Genomic DNA, 20,942 nt, shown 5'->3' on the forward strand with positions numbered 1-20,942 from the left:
ATGTTGCCAAATTGCCTCTTAAAAAAGTTTATTTTGGAATAACTTCATGAATATTTTTCAGTACATATTAATGCCCTTCAGACCGAATTACGAACGAAATACTCTAATAAATTGGAAGAAAAAGATTTAAAAATTTGTCCAAAAATTCGTGATTTATCGAAGGAGATTTGGCAACGCCTGATGGCTCTTACGGCATTCTTCCTTAGCTTGGCAGCACACTATTACCTCTATACGTCGCGGGTAACTTTCTGTCGTAAGCAGTGAGTACCAGACTAAAAAGAACTCGAAACCTGAGGTGATTATTTTGTGCGTGGGAAAGCGCGCTACCGAGTCGAACCTATCAGTTCGTTTCTAGACACGCCTCTTCCAACGTGTCTTTAGGGATGGATATATTTTTTCGGCAGGCTCTTTTTCATTTCAGTGTATCGACAGCCTGATGGAAAATTGCGACTTCCTGAATACGGTAGAAATAATACAGTTGATCTGATTTCCCATAATCAATATTATTATGTTATTTAAAAAGTATTAATTTAATTACAATATAATTTTCACAAATAATCCTGTCACAAATGTACAATCTACCTACCTGAAATATTTTTTTCGATATAATAAAAAACAATACTGGATTTTATTCGGAATTTTGATAATATTTACAGCGGTGAAATATTGTCTCATTCGAGTCTGGTCCGCCGGAGGCTTAATTTTCAATCTTCCTTGGCGTCCAATTAAGCCAAATTCCATTGGCAGCTGTTGTCACTATGTTTGTTCGGGCAAACTTCAGCGGAACTTCAGTTTTCTCCGAGGGCTTAATATCGTATTTCATTACGAGCGACGCAATGGCTGCTTTCATCTCCATAAAAGCGAAACGCATCCCTGGAAAAGAAAGACAAATGTATCAAAAAGAGGAACGCTATGAGACACTTTTAATCGCAAGCAATATTTTATGTAAAGGCTCCCGTTCAAATATTTAATAATGGAATGAATTTTCCAAGTTTAAGAGAGATGGTCACAATTTTAAGATTGTGCGAATGAATCATTCATAATTTTAGGACAAAACGAGAACATAGAAAAGAAAATAATCTGCACTGGAAAAAAAACACATTGGATCTAGAGTCCAGACTCTTGAAAACATTGACAAGAAAAAATACTCTTGAATCAATCGAATTTTTGCTTGAATCTAAACGAAATCCGCTTAAATTAAGAGGCTTGGTTCTTGATTTAAGCTAGATCCTGATTGAATCAAGAGTACTTTTTCTTGTCGATGTTTTTAAGAGTCTGCACTCTAGATCCAATGTGTTTTTTTTTCAGTATGAAAAAATCTAGTATACTGATAAATATTACCTATCTAATAATTTTTATTTTACGAGAAAAAAAAAAAAAAATCCAATTAATCTTTCCCCGGAAATATTTAAGTCCAATCACACTGATCCTATACTGTGATTTGAACTTCAGATCACAAATATTCATCGTGACAAAAAGGCTACGAGTTTTTGCAGTGCTCTGAAAGTTTGGAAAATTGACTTTGTGCCCATTGATCGCACATGCTTGTTTCAATGGATATTTCTTTTAGAGTTGCCTTACATACCCATGCACATGCGTGGTCCATCTCCGAACGGCAAATAAGATCCAGGTACGATGTTATGCTTGTTTTCCTCGCTGAATCGATCGGGATCGAATCGGTGTGGATTCGGAAAGTATTTAGGATCGTGATGGAGGGCGTAAACGGGGATGTTGATGATCGTATTTTTCTTCATCGTAAACGATATCTCGGATAACTCGTATGCATCTTTGCTTACCCGTTCCATCCTGCCGAGAGCAGGGTATTTGCGTAGTGCCTCTGTAAAGTAAAGTAAGTGACAAATTGAAAATGGATAGTGGCGTGGCGTGAATTGCGATATATCGATTGTTAGGCCATTTAAACCTATGGAAAAGGATCGATAAACAGGGTGTTCGCAGCGAGCGAACACCTTAATAATCGATTCTCTACCATAGGTTTAAATGGCATAACAATCGATACCTATCGCAATTCACGCCACGCCACTGAAAATGGAGAGGACCCCTGTTCAAATCTCAGTCTTGTTGTGGTACTCATTAAGGTGATTCGATGGACGCCATATTTTGTGTCAGAACGGCATGCGATAAATCGCATCAATTGATTTCATTTTTCAGCTACTCGTCATTTTTCTCCAATTTTGAGATCGCAATTCTGTTAGTCAGGAGACTAAAGCACTCACTTACCAATTTTAACAAAGAAATTCAACGTAATAAAGGCGTGGTTTTTTCAGAGAGAAAATATCGCATCCGATGCAGTTTCGATATCAGTATCGAATGCGATGTTTTCTCTCTGAAAAAACCACGCCTTTATTACGTTGAATTTCTTTGTTAAAATTGGTAAGTGAGTGCCTTGGTCTCCTGACAACAGAATTGCGATCTCAAAATTGGAGAAAAATGACGAGTGGCTGAAAAAATGGAACCAATCGATGCGATGTATCGCATGCCGTTCTGACACAAAATATGGCGTCCATCGAATCACCTTAAAACTCAAAATGTTTTACTCTGATTGATATGTTTGAACTTTTTGTCCTTGGTTTTGTCGCAAAGTGGTGAGGACCTAGCAATACTTCACCACCTTGTTACATGTAGTTCGGGCCACGTTCTTCAGTGTTTTTTTCTTGCTGCTCAAGTAGCACGGACTACAACACTTAATTGCAACACGGTAAACTATATCACTACTGGATCGAAGTGTTGTGTAAGTTGCCTATCCACTGATTGAAGGGGTACTTCTTATTGGGATTCGTTGCAATAAAAATAAAATTGAAATAAGTTGCAATCGGGTCGCATTCAGCAAAAAGGAACCAGCGCGATTACTGTGTTGTAAAAATGTTGCATCCTCATCATTATCTAAAGAAATCTCCCGCAATAACAAATAGCTTTGGCTTCCCACCAAAAAATTGTTTTTTCGTTCACTTCACGTCGATCGCACAAATACCCTCTCGCTACCTACAGACTACCTACCTGTGCAAAAGTAATTCGCCTTCAGCTGCGTCTGCAGCAATTATTGTTACGAATATGTTTCAACTTCATTTCAATTTAACTCCTCGTTAAAGAAGAATTGGAAGATTGGAAGATTAAAATCAAAATCTTGTCTGATCCTAATTTCCAGGTATCGCAATTTGAAATTTTCATACTGAATGCAAGTTTTCTACTGATTTTGATCAGCTTTCTCATTTATTTGTCCATTGAGTCGGTGTTGATCGGTTCACGTTTTTATTTTTCGTTCGATTCATGTCGATCAAATACATACCCTCTCGTTGGATGCATATTACCTTTCATACCCTTTACAATTCGCCTTCTGCTACGTCTGAAGCAATTGTTGTTACGAATTTGTTGTGCGTGCTGATTTTAGCCCATTACATACTCGACTCTCTGAAGGCGTTTTATGTGCGCAAGTATAGCGCAACCTGTCGGAGAACGAACGAACTAAGGATTTTGCGATTCATTCAATCTCACTTCTGTCGCTCTCCAGTAGGGTGCTCTCCTTTCGCACATTAAACGCCTTCAGAGAGGCATGTATGTAATGACCTGTGATCAGCACGCACAACATATTCGTAACAACAATTGCGGCGGAAAGAGCTGAAGGCGAATTGAAAACAACCATATATTGAACGCTGAAATTTTTTTTAGCCCTTTAACTAATAAATTGTTAATTTTACAGGAAAATAATTGTACACTGGAATTTTTTTTTTAGCCAACGTGCGTTAAAACACTAGTTACGACCATTCAGCAACTCCGAAATCCTGTCTTACGACCCGTGCGTTCACCGCAATCAGATTGTAGAAAATAATTGAGTAGATTTTAATATTGTACCGTACATATCGTCGCTTCTCTGATGTAAGGGTGTAGGTATCTCTGTTTCCATTTGAAGCCTCCGAAATCATAGAGTTGTACGGAGAGCAGAGCTCCCGTGAAAATCAAGATACGCCCTTACGTCAGAGGAGCGACTATATATTAAGTGTTTTTAAAGAGAAGAAGAAGTTGCACGATTTTGGAAACACCGTAATCGCGCTGGTTCCCTTTCGCCAAATGCGATCCATTCATCGGTGAACGCGAGTTAATCGTTAGAGTTATCTGGATTACATTTTGCAAAAAGGAACCACTATATTTGGCTCTCCCATAAAAGCACATATCTGCATAGGGAAACCAATGGCATGTACGTTGTTTCTAAAATGGGCCAGAAATACCCTGCTAAAAATGACGAGTAGGCTATTCAGAATGGACAACTAAATAAGGTACGAATTTCAGCATTCTGATACATATTTCTTAACCAAAATTTTACGTAAAACACGATGCACACTACGAAAATGACCGAAATTAACTCCTTACGAAGACATTTAATGATTCTTGATACGTGGATTAAAACCACCCGCTCATGAAAACTCAATGCTCTACGTGATTCACATCGCGCGCTAAACGTTATCATGACAGTCTCTACGATATACAAAACTGGCAACCTCAATCTTGACGCTTTGGCTCAGCTGTAGAAAATTGCTAATAGTTTGAACAACACACGAAATGAGAAAATGAAACAAATGAAACGGGAAATGAACATTGCTCGTTTAAGAAGCTTGTTGAAACCGTTGTAGTGTGCGATTTGATTCACGTTAGAGCTTTGAGTTTCTTGTGAGCGGGCAGTTCAAATTCCTCGTAACCAATGTGAGATAAAAACGTTAATATCTTCGTTAGGAGTTAGTTTAAGTAATTTTCGTTGTGCGAATCGTGCTCTACGTGAAATTTTGACTAGGAAACATGTATCAGAATGCTCAGATTCGTACCTTGTCTAGTGGTCCATTCGCTGACTCACATGAGTAGAACTTTCTACTCATATGAGTAGAAATCCTACTCATATCACTAGAATATTCTACTCATAAGAGTAGAAAAGGTCAACTCATATGAACTCAATTTTTTTCGTTTTTCAGAAGTGCTGTTTTTGGCCAGGAGACACCGACAATACCGACATAATATGCAAATTTGAAAAATAAGAAAATTTTGTCCTTATAATTTTTTAGATGCGGTGATTAGTTTCTGAGATATCGGACATGGTAGATTCAACGCTGAACTCATGTGAGTTGAGATCTCTTGTCATATGAGTTGGAATCTCTAGTCATATGAGTCGGCGAAAAGTGAATAGAGAAATTCTGCTCAAATGAGTTAAATTCTATTCATATAAGTTGAAATTCTATTCACATGAGTTGAAATTCTATTCATATGAATTGAAATTCTATTCATGTGACTTTGATTTTCTACTCACTTGTACTCACTATTTTTAGCAGAGTAGTGGTTCCTTATTGCAATCTGTACTTAGCTTATGTTGCCTATCCTTACCATCAATGACACACTGAATGTAGGTCAAATCCTTTAGACTGTCGTAGGACAAGTTCCCTCCATGTTTCGCGAGGGTGGCCTTCACTTCCTCTCTGCACTTGTCCATCACCTCTGGATTCAAAGCCAACTCGTAGAAGATGAACGCCAAAGTCCCGGCACTCGTTTCGAAACCATCGATAAAAAATTCAAAGGTGTTGGCCGCCACAACAGCATCCGTCATTAAAGGCTCTAAGGGAGTAAAATAGGTGGAGGAATTAATAAGGCAATGCGATCATGAGTTTAACTTCAATGGGAATGAAATGAGTACATAGGTTTAGTATTCACTGAGAAAAAAACTTCGTGCGTGGGACCCGAAATTGAGGTAATATGAGCCTATGCTGGGGGCCAGCCCCCTTCAACTATAGAGCCTCACCCGGGGGCCAGCCCCCTGTCCCCTAAGAAGCCGAAACCGGGGGCCAGCCCCCTGGCAACTATAGAGCGTAACCCGGGGGCCAGCCTCCTGGCAACTATGGAGCCTATGCTGGGGGCCAGCCCCTTTCAACTAAGGAGCCTAAGCCGGGGGCCAGCCCCGTGGCAACTACGGAGTCTGAGCCGGGGGCCAGCCCCCTGGCAACTATGAGGACTAAGCCGGGGGCCAGCCCCCTGGCATCTACGGAGCCTTAGTTTAAAATTTGTGAAAAATTTGAGTATTCAAAAGTGATGTACTTCACCTATTTACTGTACGTTTTTTTGAAACTGAAACACATATTAAGGAATATTATAACAAAGATGAGAGGAAAGGGCCATGAAACCTGAAACTTAAGAATATTTTAGGGTAACAAACAAGCAACTTTCTACCCCTCTCTCCCCCTCAGGCCCGCCACAAGGGGGGGGGGATACTAGGTCCCTGGTACCGGGGCCCGGGCCCCGGAGGGGGCCCGTGTTACCCGTGAAAGACCACTACGAATTCACATGCAACCCTTGTTTCGTAAGAAAAAGTGAAAAATTTACCCTCAAAATTTCGCAAAAGGTGAATATATTTTCAGAAACACGCTGGGGCACTATAGAATTCTTCTTTAATTTTCAAAGAAGTATACTTCTTGGAAAATGTCTATTTATTTTAAAGATTTTCAGTACAGAGGGATATTTTTAGTAACTGCGTTTCATTTTCTTCCGTCGTCAGATGCTAAGAGTCTCCAGTCTGGGCATCCTCCACTTCAATGGCTCATGGCTCAACTCCCTTGCCATAGCCAAACGAAGGGGGAGTCCAGGGGGGCCTGGCCCTCATAGAACTGAAAATAGTATCATATGCCCCCCCCCAAAAAAAAAAAAAATTCCAGATGTTTTGAATGCAACAATTCGCAAGTATTTTGTGCTAAAAGTAGAAAAAAAAATAATAATTATTCCGCAGAAATTGATGGAAAAATTCTTTATGGAAAATTCAAATTGCGTCCGATTAGTCGTTTAAATTCTAAAATTTCTCGGGAGATGCCCCTCGGCCCCCCTTCTCCGTGCCTGGGGCCTGGACCTTAAAACTGGTACCAGGGCCCGCGATGGGATGTGGCGAGCCTGCCCCCCCCCCCCCCCCCCTACCAAATTTTAGACATTTGTAATCTAATTAGTCGCATTTGGAGGCAGACTTTCAATCAATGTCTGCAGAAAAATTACGTTTCCTATTGGAACTTTCAGCAAAAAATGCATATATACACTCAAAAAGATCCTGAAAATTTTTGAAATTTTAACTCTTATTAGGACGCATTTAAGGCTTACGAGACTCAAATTTTCTCAGAAAACCCCAAGGTCATCTTCTAGGCGCCAATGCCGCTCATTTTGAAGTCTTCCGAATTTTCTTTTCCCTTGAGTGAAATTTTGTATATTTTTTTAAGCCCTCGAGGGGGCCCCAGAAAGGTTTCTAGAGAATTGATGGTTGGAGATCCCCAACCGCCCACCCGGGCCAGTCCGCCCCTGGCCCTGTGAACAGAACGTTCTGTCATCAGCACCGACTATTTGTTGGATTGCATTTTACAAAAAGGAACCAGTAGCATTGCAATGTTGCTAAGATTGTGCAACTTCTTTTGTCTTGGAGGAAAATCCCGATTATCCCTTAATAGTTTCTATTTTACTGGCTGAAAACTGTAAATTTAAGACAAAAATTATCATCTAAATTTCATAGTTTTTCACTATTTCCCCAATTTTATTGCAAAGGATGAAGTTGCACAATCTTAGCATCATTGCAATGCTAGTGGTTCCTTTTTGCAAAATGCAATCCTGTTGGCATTTGGATGGTTAAGTTTTTACTCACTTGCGTTCGAGTTGCTCTGCTTCAAACTCTCCTGCTCCTCATGCTGGAGGTTAATGAGATGCTGCATGAGGTCGTTCCTCGAGTTCCCACTCTCAGCTCGAAGTTTGACGCATTCTCGAACGAGATTGAAGAAGAAGTCTTCGACCGTCTTGTCGCCTAACCTCTTGACCTCGAGCAGCGCGAGGACCCAGCCCAACCCCATCGAATGCAAAAGGCTCCTGAAGAAGAACACGTTCGACTCTTTGATGATGCCGTCCATGATTTTCCGAAACTCGCTCTCCTCGTCCTGGATGGCGCCGCAGTTGAGCCCGAAGGCACAGGTCCCGATCACGTCCAGCGCGAACTTCTTCATGACACCCCTCACCTCGAATTCGCGGCCTTCCGCGATCAAGCGATCCAAATAACGCGTGAGTTCCTCCTGGCACTCCATCATTTGGGACCACATTCCTTTCAGCTTCGCTGCGGAGAAAATCGGGTTCAGTTTCTGCCGCAGAATCTTCCACCTGCGCAAGAACAAGAAACATTGAAGAACAAGGACATTTTTATAGGTTACATGCAGAGAAGGGTCGAAGGTTTTTTTCCAAAAAAAAAAATAAATAAATAAATAAAAATAAAAATAAAATCCAAACCAGGATCAACTCATTAAAGTAGGTTGGAAGAAACTCCACGAATGGCGACATTTTGCATTGGAGAATTTGCAGGTGTCTGAGATTTGGATCGCATTCAGCAAAAAGGAACCAGCGGGATTACAGTGTTTTCAAAATCTTGCAACTTCTCCTTCTCTTTGAAAATACATAATACATGCACAGTATTAAAATTTACACAATTATTTTTCTTTAAAATTAACAATTTTTTGGTGGGAAGCCAAAGCGTTGCCTACGCAACGGCCAAAGCTATTTGCAATTCCATGAAATTTTTTTAGAAAATCATGAAGATGCAACATTTACACAACACTGTAATCTCGCTGGTCCTTTTTTGCTAAATGATATCCGTTTTGCGAATTATTAAGGCTTACATGCAGAAAAGAGTCAAAGGTTTTTTCCAAAAGAAAAATAATCCAAGACCGATTCACTAAAGTAGGTCGGAGGAAACTCCACGAATGAACGACATTTTGCAATGGAAAATTGGATCGCATTTAGCAAAAAGGAGCAAGCATGATAACAGTGTTGTAAAAATGTTTCCTCTTCATAATTATCTAAAAAACCTCCCAGAATAGCAAATAGTTTTTTCTTCCCACCATAAAATTGTTAATTTTAAAGAAAGATAATGGTGCGTATTTGAATGCTGTGCATATATTAAGTATTTCAGAATAGAAGAAGAAGTTTCACGATTATGAAAACACTTTAATTGCGCTTGTTCCTTTCTGCTAAATGCAATCCAATTTGCAGGTGTCTGAGATTTGCTGAAGTTCATGACTCAGATGATACTACTGAGAGATTTAAACTCAAGAATGCCCTTGGTTTCTGTATTGAATAATTATTGGAGGAGATCTGACAAAATAACGTCATCTGCTAGAATACATGCGTTTAAATGGGGAATGTTGCTAGATGACGTCACAAGGTGGTACATTTTCTCACTCTTAAATCAATTTCTCGATAATTTCCTACATCAGAACCAGGGCCGGATTTACCTACTTGCCGCCCATGGGTCACCTGTATTGTGCCGCCCCCTTCTCAGTCATTTTGAGACATCAATAAAAAAAACCATCAAGTGAACGTGCCGGAGGGAAAAGGGTGCATAAGACGCGTTTACTCTTGTTGGACACATTTTTTGCGAAAGCCCTATCAACAATACTAGCAAAAGTTCACGGAACTTTGCGCAAAAATTAAGTTCCGTAAACCCATCTCTGTGTGGACAATGCCTTGCATTTATAAGAAATGAACGAAAACATTGTGAAAGAACAAACATTAATGGGGGTAATTACTTTCAACTTCCGCTTCCATGCTGACTGCACTGTGTTTGGCGCAATGCGTGAAGTATTCATGCAGTCTTGTAGGCGCTATGCGTTTCACGCCGACCGCTGCTGACCGCACTGTGTTCGACGCAATGCGTGAAGCATTAACGCAGTTTTGTAGGCGCTACTAAGTATGTGTTACATGCCGACCGCCGCGCCGAGGGCTTCTTTTTATCTCAAGTCCTCGTCATCATTGCTCTTTGCGCCGCGCCGCGCTGTCTCTTGTATCACCGAAAGACGAAAAAATAGAAATTTCTCAGGAAATAAGAGATTTTGTTGCCTTGTCTAGTTTCTAGTTTTTTTTCTGAATCCGATTTTTTTTATACCTACATTTAAAAAAATTGCAAAATTTGCCGCCACGGGCCATGTGGCCACCCCCTAAATCCGGCCCTGATCAGAGCCAATTATCGCTTTATCAAAACTGATGCACGAAATATACTTACACTCGACGCCTGTGCGGAAATATTCGTGCCTACGAGATGTCTTTGCATTATAGATGAAGAATTGAAGGTGCTCAGTCTTTTTAGATCCTTGCATTGCGGCCGGTTTCCCACAGAGCCGAGCCACGGGCTTCAAAGTGGTTTTGAAGCAAAACAAAAATAAAAAAAAATTAAAAAAATAATGCGACAAAAATGTACCCAAAAACGGATTCCAGGGGGTGAGCCTATGGTACGCGTGGCTTTAAAATTGCTAAAAATCAAAATATTGGCTGTTCCTAATTTCGAGATATTGGAATTTGAAATTTTCATCGTAAATTTAAGTTTTCTACTGATTTTGATCCGCTATAGTAATTATTTGTCCATTGCATCGGTGTTGATCGGTTCGCACTTTTATTTTTCGTTCGCTTCATGTCGATCGCATCAATACCCTCTCGCTACATACAGACTACCTACCTCTGCAAAGTAGTTCGCCTTCAGCTGCGTCTGCAGCAATTGTTGTTACGAATATGTTGTGCGTACTGATTTTAGCCCATTACATACTCGACTCTCTGAAGGCGTTTTATGTGCGCAAGTATAGCGCAACCTGTCGGAGAACGAACGAACTAAGGATTTTGCGATTCATTCAATCTCACTTCTGTCGCTCTCCAGTAGGGTGCTCTCCTTTCGCACATTAAGCGCCTTCAGAGAGTCATGTATGTAATGACCTGAGATCAGCACGCACAACATATTCGTAACAACAATTGCGGCGAGAACAGCTGAAGGTGAATCGAAAACAACCGTATATTGAACGCTGAAATTTTTTTTAGCCCTTCAACTAATACTGTTACCAAAGAGAGTTGTATTTTATGGTCTTTTTATGGGGAGATGGGGATTCTCGAAAAACTTGTCAACATAAACTAAAATTAAATACATACATAAAGCCGCTTTTATAGCGCAGCCTCGCGCTCTGCGACGCCCAATCGCCATTTACTCGTATCCTCCCAGACATCATCGGGCAGTTGGCACCTACTGATCTCCTCCTCCACCCCTTGTCGCCAACCTTTCACAGGACGTCCACACCGTCCCCAGGTAGCAATAGTAACAGTTCAAAATTGCAATTTCACAACAGTTTTTACACTGTTACTTTTGTGCACTTTTTCATCGAAAAATTTGCTCTAGTACAACAGTTGAAAAACCAACGGAAAAGAGAAGTCCTTTGCGACTATAATCACTGAAAAATTTTTCTTACATACTTAAAAAATACCAGTGGAAAATTTATAATTTAGTCATGTTTTCTGAAAATATAACACAAATTTAACTAGTGTTATACACCGATCGAAAAGGAAACTATTATTGCAATAAAAACATACTTAGATTTGAAATAAAACGACGGTTTAAAATTCTCAATCAAAATCACTTACTTAACAAAACTTTTTTAAAGAAAGGAAAGTAGATTAACATTTTAATAACTAAAAAAAGTTAAAAAAATTATTCTAATTTATTTTTTTTTAAAGTTGATTTCATAAAACACAGAAGTAGACCATTTTGTTTTAAAAAAGCTATTTTACAAAACATAAAGTATTATACTGTACTAATGAGAAAAATTTAATCTAAATCAATAAAAAGATAAAAAAAAGACAATAAAAAACAAATTTAAATATCTCATTTGTTGCCATATTTTTGCAAAACACATTCTTATAAATAACCATGAAATATTAATTATTATTACATTATTTATTAAACAATATTGGTGAGAAACTATTTTTAAATCATTGTTTCCTGAAAACCGGTGTAGCTTTAATTTTTGTCGAAAAAGAATCCTTATAAAAAACTTTGATAACTATTTATCACTAACAAGGAAAATATAATTTAAATCGATAAAAAGATACAAGTGATAGTGATAAAATGACAGTTTAAATATCTGATTTATTGCAGTTTTTCTGCAAAACATTTTATTTTAAACAGTTGTGAAATATAAATTAGTATTACATTATTTTTTTAAATACCGATTTTAATTTCCGATTGTTTTATTGTAATCGGGGTGTTTCCTTTTATTTCCGATAGAGAGCTCCGATTTATTTTGTTTTTGGATGGGTCGTTTATGGTGCCTGTCTAACCTTTGTGTGTAGTGAAAACATAAAATATATTATTTATATTCTACGACATACGTTTTTTTATCGACGGCTTCTATGTTTGCTTTGTTCGGTGCATATGAGTGGATTTTCTTCTCACATTTTTGATGACCCCCCTGTGGTTAACTGTGCCTAGACAGGGCATGGGCCTATCTATAGCGTTGATTGTAGTGTGGTGTGTCGAGTGTAGTCACATCCCTGCTGCATAGTCTTTGTTGCTCCTCCTTAGAGGAAGTATCGGTGCTCACCGTCATCGGTGTTCAAAATAGAAATATGAGGCCTGAATCTGGGGAGTTCTATAATTGATCTTTTAAAACCAAAAAATAACAGTTTAACAAAATATTAAAAACGAATAAAATTTCATATATTGACACTGTTAATTTTCAATAAAACTACAATTTTACGAGTCGTTCTATTATTAGAAATTAGTTTTTCTATGGATATTTTAAGTTTTTTTTAATACTTTACAAGAATAATTCAAAACTCGTATTCAATATTTAAATTTTTTATTTTTATTTTAAGACAAGTGTCGCTTTACACCAGTAAATTTTCCAAATGAAATTTGTTTTTCACTACTTTAATCATTGTTGATTTATGTCATTAAATTATTTTAAACTGTTATTTTTAACTTCATAAAATAGGAATATAGCGCCTGAAACTGTTGTAACTGGGGAGTACTTTAATCGATCTTTTCAACCGATATAAATTGTTTTTTTATAATATTGTAATAGGAATTAAAACTCTCATTTAATAGCAATAAAACTGTTATTTCGAAAATATAATAAAAATTATTTTATAGCAGATCTTGCTACCTGGGCGCCTTCCGGGAGGAACCCAATTGAAAACCTGCTTGGACAACTGATCGTCTGCCATTCTTCGCACATGTCCATACCAGACTAACTGCTTGGACCTGATATCGTGCACTATGTTCTTCTCCACACCCATTATCTCGCATACTTTTACATTGTGGATTGTACTCTTCTTGAGATGTCAGCAGACCTCCGCCAAAAGTCCGTGGACTAAAATTAAATGCTAAAGAAAATAAACCGCGCTACAAATTTTCAGTCCAGGCAGAATTTTACTTAAGGTTCAATAAACTTTGAAGTCCATTGTAAAAAGAAAATTGAGAGCTACAAATTCAGTATAAGATACGAAGAGAAGTCTTGTTGGTGCTGGTGGGGGGGGGGGGGATTAATGGTGTTTTTTCGTAGTTCGCTTGAGATATTAATTAAAAACGGAAAGTAATGCAACAATGAACTACATAGATAAGCTGCCTTAGGAAGGTTACCTCGCAATAGAGCATTTGCAGGTGTCTGAAATGTTGTAAATGTCATCTTTAAAATGTTACTGCTGGGAAAACTGAGTAAGAGGACATCCTTGGTTTTTAAATTGGACAATTATTAGAGAAAATATGACAAAATAACCTAATCTGCTGAAATACATGTGTTTAAATGGCAAAGGCCGCCAGATGACGTCATGAGGCGGCACATTCTCTCACTTTTAAATCTATTTTTCTCCATTTTCCCATGTCAGAAAAAAATTATGAGAAATGCTGCCAACTCAGCTTATTAAGCACTCTCAGATAAAGCAATAAAATTTGTGTATGCAAATTCTCCGTTCAGGTGATTTTTTCAATCTTAGTTGATCTTAGGCCCAATAATTTCGTATACACGTTGAAGGCTTGCAGAGTTAAGTAAAGCATCGTAAAGTTTTATCAATACCCCCTCTAAATCATTAAAAATCCACGCTATGATAACACATGTGGAGAAAAGTTTCGGATTCATGCGTGGAAAGGAAGTTTTAGGATATCGGTCGGAGCAAAGTTTGGGAAGTCTCGAAAGTAAATTTTTGACGCATTTGAAACGCTTCGCGCACCATAGATCCGGCCCCTGCAATCCGTTTTTGGGTACATTTTTGTCACATTCTTTTTTTGTATCAAGAGCACTGTGATTGTTGGAGTTTCTTTAGTCTTGGTGGGAAGTTTAGTAGCCTAAACTTACATCCAAGAATGTAAATTTGTAGCGCGATGTACTTTCTTTCGCATTTAAACTTAGTTTACTTATGTTGAAAAGTTTTTCGAGAATCCCTTTCATAAAGAGACCATAAAATACAACTCTCAATTGGTAATAGTATTAATTAAAGAGATTCAGAGAGAGAGAATAATTTCTTTAGGAGAAGATAAAATTCCACACGACTCTGTCGCCAAATATCTTGGACTTCACCTGGATTCCAGGCTCAGGTGGGGCAACCATATTAAAAAAAAACGCTTTCCAGCCACAGTGGAAACGAGAGGTAGATTTCGACTAATCGTTTCTGTGAAAACAATTGCGCCTAATGAGCCTGACAGGTCGGAAAATCGTCCCCCTCGAACTTGAGATTTTTCGGATAAGGGGTGGTCTTAGAGGGTAGGTGAAGATAGGTTGTTTTGAAGGCCACGATGAGACGAGTTTTTTGACGTATCACCGACTAAGATCGGACGAGTTTGAAAAATCATCCCCCTTTGGACTTGAGATTTTCCGGATAAGGGGTGGTTTTAGAGGGTAGGTGAATATAGGTTGTTTTGAAGGCCACGACGAGACGAGTTTTTTGACGTATCACCGACTAAGATCGGACGAGTTTGAAAAATCATCCCCATTTGGACTTGAGATTTTCCGGATAAGGGGTGGTTTTAGAGGGTAGATGAATATAGGTTGTTTTGAAGGCCACGATGAGACGATTTTTTTGACGTATCACCGACTAAGATCGGACGAGTTTGAAAAATCATCCCCTTTTGGACTTGAGATTTTCCGGATAAGGGGTGGATCGATTTTCACGAAAAAGGAAACTTGATCTAGACCTCATAGCAGTGAAGAACCATGCTTAGTTTCGTTTTGATCGTATGGATAGTTCCGGAAAAAAACGGTCGCAAAGGTTCGTTAGATCCCAGTTATATATAGTTAGTTAGTTAATTTTATTTAACGACGATCAGCATCTAGGCTATTTACGTCGGGGACTAGGCAATTTTAAATTTTTAAATTTAGTTTCTTGAAGAGTTTTAAAATTTCTGTTACTATCATTGGACTATCTGAACATAAAGGGTGCATATTAAGAGGGAGGGAACTTCGAATTTTGATACGTGTGGCATAGGTTTTAGGGCAAGAAAGTAAAATATGGTCGATTGTAAGGGGGGAGTGTTGACAAAGAGAGCATAAAGGAACTGGAGATTTTGAAATTAAATGAGAATGAGAGAAAAAAGTATGGCCGATTCGCAGTCTCGCAATTTGGACTTCGCAGGTGCGGTGTTTGTTGAAGGAGGTGTTATCATATGGCTTAGGTCTTCTTTGATATAAATATATAAATATATAAATATATATATATATATCGTACTTTTTTTATGACCTACATTTTTCAACTCAGGGCTTCAGGATCGATGCTCTTTGAGCGAAAATTCCCGAAAATTACGATGTCGTACCGTCTGCAATAGGTAGATATTTCTTCGAAATCTACCTAAAAAGTAGCACAATTGCGACTGAAATTTTCCAATGTGCAGTGGCTCATCGGACGTAAGTCACGGTTATCTCTAAATATCAAGTTGCTCCTCTACAAATCAATGTTGAGGCCTGTTTGGAGTTACGGTTGCCAATTGTGGGGTTGCGCAGCCAAGTCAAATTTAGGTAGATAAAATAGAAATCATGCAAATGAAGATCCTGAGAAGTATTACTTAAGCAAGATGGTACGAGAGGAATGTAGATATTCGCACGGACCTCAACATTGATTCAGTGGAGGACTACATCACCAAGATGTACACTGCATACGAATTTCGTCTACACCGGCACCCCAACCCTGAAGCTCTTGAGCTCTTGGAATGGGACCGATGTGGTCGAAGATTAAGACGTCGCAAGCCCTATGAGCTTGGAATCCAGGGCTTCTCAAAATTCCCTTAATTAGTTAAACCACACGTGCCTCCCTACGCTCTTAAGACGTAATCGGAGGTTTTTCGGGCTTTGACCGAGTCCGGTCGCCCAATTCTACACAGATAAATTAATAAGGCCTTTTTACTTTGAAATAAATCTGTCTTCATTCTTTCTCCTTAATATTATAAAGGTAGTACTTTTTATAAAATGTATCTAGAATTAGTTTAATATTATTTAGACAATTAAGACAAGCTTTTAAAAGACTTATATGAAGTCTAAAAGTGTTTATTGTACAAAAATTTTATTGTGAAAAAAAAAAAAAAAAAAAAAAAAAAAAAAAAAAATGTTTTATTTCCTACCATTTGTTTGTTTTCAATCCTCCTATAAAAACTACTCATTTGCTGAATACACTTCTGCCCCGAGCGCATTTTAGCTATGCATTCACCACTGCAAAAATGTCAAAGGAAATCGACAAAGCCAGCGTGTATAAGGCTATTTCGATTGTAATCGTCCGTCGCATTTTTAAGGCGCAATGATACAACTATTTGAACTCTCCGGAATGCGCGAGGTATCACGCCGCATTTGAAGGCGTTTTCAAAACAGTCGAGTTCATATATCTGGATTATCGTTTTGCATAGTTCATATTCTTTTGTTTTCATTTCTAACCACTTGTTTTTTTTTTTCATCCTCCTATAAAAATTACCCATTTGCTAAATACAATTCTACCTGGAGCGCACTTCAGCTATGCATTCGCCACTGCAAAAATGTCAAAGAAAATCGACAAGCCCAGCGTGCATGAAGGCTATTTCAGTTACTGTCCTCCAGCCTTCGTTGTTCCAAGCAGTGGCGTGGCGTGCTTTGCGATATATCGATTGATACGCCCTCTCAAACCTATGAAAAAAGATCGATTATCAGGGTGTTCGCAGCGAACACCTTGGTGATCGATTCTTTACCATAGCTTCAAGTGGCGTGATATCGATTATTCACGCCTCGACACTGGTGCCAAGATAATTGGACGTATTTCTATCAAACGGAACTATGTGCATAATGACGTGAGCCCTGTTATGCGTGTATTCTAATGAGTCTCAAGGCTCATGTCTTAATGCACTTAGTTCCGTTTGATAGAAATACGTCCAATTGTACTTCCTGTATTGACGTCACCCCAGACAAGTGTTTTTCTCTGACACCTGAGAAAAGCCTGACTGCGTAACAGTGGCGAGGCGTGAATGATCGATTATCGATATTTCCCCATTTGGAGCTAGGGTAAGTAATCGATTAGTAAGGTTTTTGTTGCGAACACCCTGTTTTTCGATCATTTTCCATAGGTTTAAATGTCAGATCAATCAATAAATTGGAAATCACGCTACGCCACTGATGCGTCTGCAGCTATGTCGATTCGCGGATATTTTAAGCACTTATGCATACGCATGCACAGGCACACGACGTTACTAAATCCGTCGTGAGTGGAGATTCTATATTTTATATCAGGGAGCTATTCTGATGCATAAATAAATCTTACATCAACACCCATTAATTCATCGTCATACAACCTCTCAATCTCTCACATCACCCCCACCTAAATGACTTAGATGATGCGCGGGATTCAGACACGAATCGTGGTTTGTGCTCATAAATCATCATTAGTATTTTTAGTCATTGGGACAGTCTTTAAAAGTAATAATAAAACAATTTAAAAAGCGGGTAACAGGGGTAATTTTCACGAATAAAACCAAAATGTTTCGGCTGAAAACTCAGCCTTCCTCATGCAGTTGGATAAAATAGTAAAAAGAAAAAATCGTAAAAATCTAAAATAGTATTTTGCTGTCGAAGTACAAGTACTAAGTAAGTCTAAATACTATTGACAGCCAAATACTATTTTAGATTTTCACCATTTTTCTTTTTACTGTTTTATCAAACTGAGGAAGGCTGAGTTTTCAGCCGCAACGTTTTGGTTTTATTCGCGAAAATTATCCTTGTTACCCGCTTTTTAAATTGTTTCAGTATCGCAACTTACCTCTTCCTCTTGGGGAACGTTTCAGCTGAAATCTCAGCCTTCCTCAGTTGGAAAAAATAGTAAAAAAAATATGGTAAAAATCTAAAATAGTTCTTGGCTGTCTGAGTACAAGTATTAAGTAAGTCTAAGTACTGCTGACAGCCAAGTAGGTACTATTTTAGATTTGTATTATTTTTCTTTTTACTTTATTATTCAACTGAGAAAGGCTGAGTTTTCAGCCGAAACGTTTTGGCCTTATTCGTGAAAATTAGCCTTGTTTTAAATTGTTTTATTATTGTATATTCTGTTACGGGCTGCGGAGCGAAAATCATTTCTCGTGTCTTTGATAGCGATGTCGATAAAATCGCGACACATTCTACGATCAAATCGCAACTTATTGCGATCACTGTTACTTGGGTTTCATGAAATTACCCCCGTCCCCCCACCAAAAAAAACACACAAAAAATAACCCTCCCCCCCCCAAAAAAAAAAAAAAAACTAACAAAAAACAAGGAAACAAAAAACAAAAAAAAAAAAAAAACAAAAAAAACAAAAAAAACAAAAAAAACAAAAAAAACAAAAAAACAAAAAACAAAAAAAAAAACAAAAAACAAAAAAAAACAAAAAACAAAAAAAAACAAAAAAACAAAAAAACAAAAAAAACAAAAAAAAACAAAAAACAAAAAAAAAAACAAAAAACAAAAACAAAAACAAAAAAAAACAAAAAAAACAAAAAACAAAAACAAAAACAAAAACAAAAAAAACAAAAAACAAAAACAAAAAAAACAAAAAAAGAAGAAAACAAAGAAAACAAAAAAAACACAAAAAAACAAAAAAATAAAAATAAAACAAGAAAAAAACGAGAGAACGAAATGGAACATACCTTTCACCCTCAAAATTAAAGATGAACGCACTCATGGGATCAAGTTTTTCGTTGACCTCCTTGTCATGGATTTTGAATTGAGAAAAATCCTTGATGAGAATCCTCCGGGCCAGCTCCGGGTCCCGCACCAGGAGAACCGGGCGAGACATCTTGTAAAAGCCACCCACGGGGTTGGGCGCCAACTCGTTGTAAAACTTTTGGAGAGTCAAAGATTTGTGCATCGGGTAAAAAACGCAGTCCCGTGGGAATGGAATGTACGGGATACCGGATTTCGACCATGCCGTGTAGTTCCGCCAGTAGCGCACCACCAAATGCGAGAGGAAGCCCAAAACAAGCAGTTCCAACGCCCAGCGTTGGAGGGCGCTTCTTTGACAAAGCATATTACAACCAACTAATGTACCCGAAGACTGACGAAGATGGATTTTAAAGTGGGAATCTTTAACCGCACAACCCATCAAAACTTCAGATTGACCGAGATGATCTGAAATTTACCACGAGCACTTTGTGATGAATGTAAGTTGGTGGTGAATGGAAACATAAAGGATGCACTGTAAATCAGACGACGGGAAAGAGCGGCGGAACCTCTAAAGCTGGTGCGTCAACGCAATCTAGCGGACAGCGGCGTCGCGACGCCGCGAGGTAGGGCGCGCAGGTCGCGGGGGAGCGGGGCCGCGTGAAGAGGAGTTCAGCAATGGGGAGGGGAAGCGCGGGTCGCGGGGAAGAGAGGGACCGGCCGGCCGGCGGTGACATCGGCGCTGGCTGGCATCCATATTCACGGCGTGAACGCAGGCAGCGCTAATGTCTCCGCTAACTGGAGTTGGGGGTCCTTATTCATTCTCTTGGTCCATGACATAACCTTAAACCTTCCGCTCAATGCCGCAAACAGCTGACGTGTCGATGCTGCGCCAAGAAAATGAACCAATCACAAAGTAGCACAGTAATACGTCACTAAAATGAAGAGATCACGTGACTGTTCGTAATATTTTCAAATCAATCTGAAAGTACTGCCTCGGATATAAGTATTTAAAGCATAAGGAGGCCCTAAAATACTTTAACCAGGTAATACGTCCGTGCGAGATTGTTATGCTTAAAAGCAAAACACTTCACGAAAACTTTTACGAGTACCAGATGCAGAAAAAAATCAAATTTTCCCGGGTGTACCAGAATGGCGTCATTACCCATAAGGCAAAAGGGCATGTAGTATAGTACATGTTACATCGGGGGAGTCGAACGGTTGGAAAGGGCGCATCTGGTACCCAGAAGCGCCCAACAGCGACACCGATGCTGAGAAGAAGTAGTTGGAACGCCATAGTGTTGCAATCAAACTTGTGATCGGTGGGAGATTTGGACGATGATCATCTGCTGCCGAATAAAGATTTGAAAAATAGTAGGCGTAGAATTACAGGTTGATTATTGACCTTTATAGACAAAGTAATAGACAAAGAAGACAAAGAGAAAATGGAGTGATCTTATTGGTGCTTGCAATGGACATAGGAGGTAAGTAATAGACCGAGTAACGGCAACCCACGAGGAACCTTGTAGTCAGTCCATCATTTTCGCCTTTGGTCCTCCGGTTGATTATTGAAATTGATAGACAAAGCATTAAACAAAGAGAAAATGGAGTGATCCTATTGGTGGAAACGGGTGGTTGCCATGGAAATAGGAGGTAAGTAATAGACTAACTGTAAAAGCAACTCACGAGAGACCCTATCGTTGGTCCATTATTTCCCCTTGTCTATAAAAACTGCCCGTTTTAACCGATAGGATCGCTCCATTTCCCCTTTGCCAGCTTTGTCTATTGATTTGTCTATTAAGTTTTAGGCTGCCGTAGAAATGGAATCGGACTACATTTTGGAAGTGGGGACTCCAATTTCTGGCTCATCCATGAAAGCACGTTACTGCATAGGGAAAATTATGGCACATATGCTGTTTTTGAAATTAGTCAGAAATCTTAGTTCCTAATCGCAAAATGTAGTCCTATAGAACTCACACGTGAGCGATGAAA

The 20,942-nt window shown here is 38.7% G+C and overlaps 1 protein-coding gene across 1 annotated transcript; it reads right to left on the reverse strand.

The window, feature by feature from the left end:
• Nucleotides 1-638: 638 nt before the first annotated feature.
• Nucleotides 639-19,332, reverse strand: LOC109035148 (cytochrome P450 6j1). The gene is made up of 5 exons (XM_072304598.1): nucleotides 18,938-19,332; nucleotides 7,664-8,166; nucleotides 5,383-5,610; nucleotides 1,586-1,837; nucleotides 639-873 (listed from the first exon to the last, which is right to left on the reverse strand). Exons 1-5 carry the CDS (start codon nucleotides 19,315-19,317, stop codon nucleotides 698-700), a joined length of 1,539 nt encoding a protein of 512 aa, XP_072160699.1. The 5' UTR covers nucleotides 19,318-19,332; the 3' UTR covers nucleotides 639-697.
• Nucleotides 19,333-20,942: the final 1,610 nt, after the last annotated feature.

Source organism: Bemisia tabaci, chromosome 9, assembly GCF_918797505.1.
Source record: "Bemisia tabaci chromosome 9, PGI_BMITA_v3".
NCBI classification, from domain to species: Eukaryota; Metazoa; Arthropoda; class Insecta; order Hemiptera; family Aleyrodidae; genus Bemisia; species Bemisia tabaci.

Bases quoted from the DNA above. Each gene is read 5' to 3' on its own strand.
- LOC109035148 (XM_072304598.1), bottom strand. From the start codon at position 19,317: ATGCTTTGTCAAAGAAGCGCCCTCCAACGCTGGGCGTTGGAACTGCTT. The intron at 5,611-7,663 runs GTGAGTAAAAAC...TTACTCCCTTAG, and splicing joins GCAGAGCAACTCGAACGCAA to AGCCTTTAATGACGGATGCT. The intron at 874-1,585 runs GTATGTAAGGCA...TTTCTTTTCCAG, and splicing joins TGGACCACGCATGTGCATGG to GGATGCGTTTCGCTTTTATG.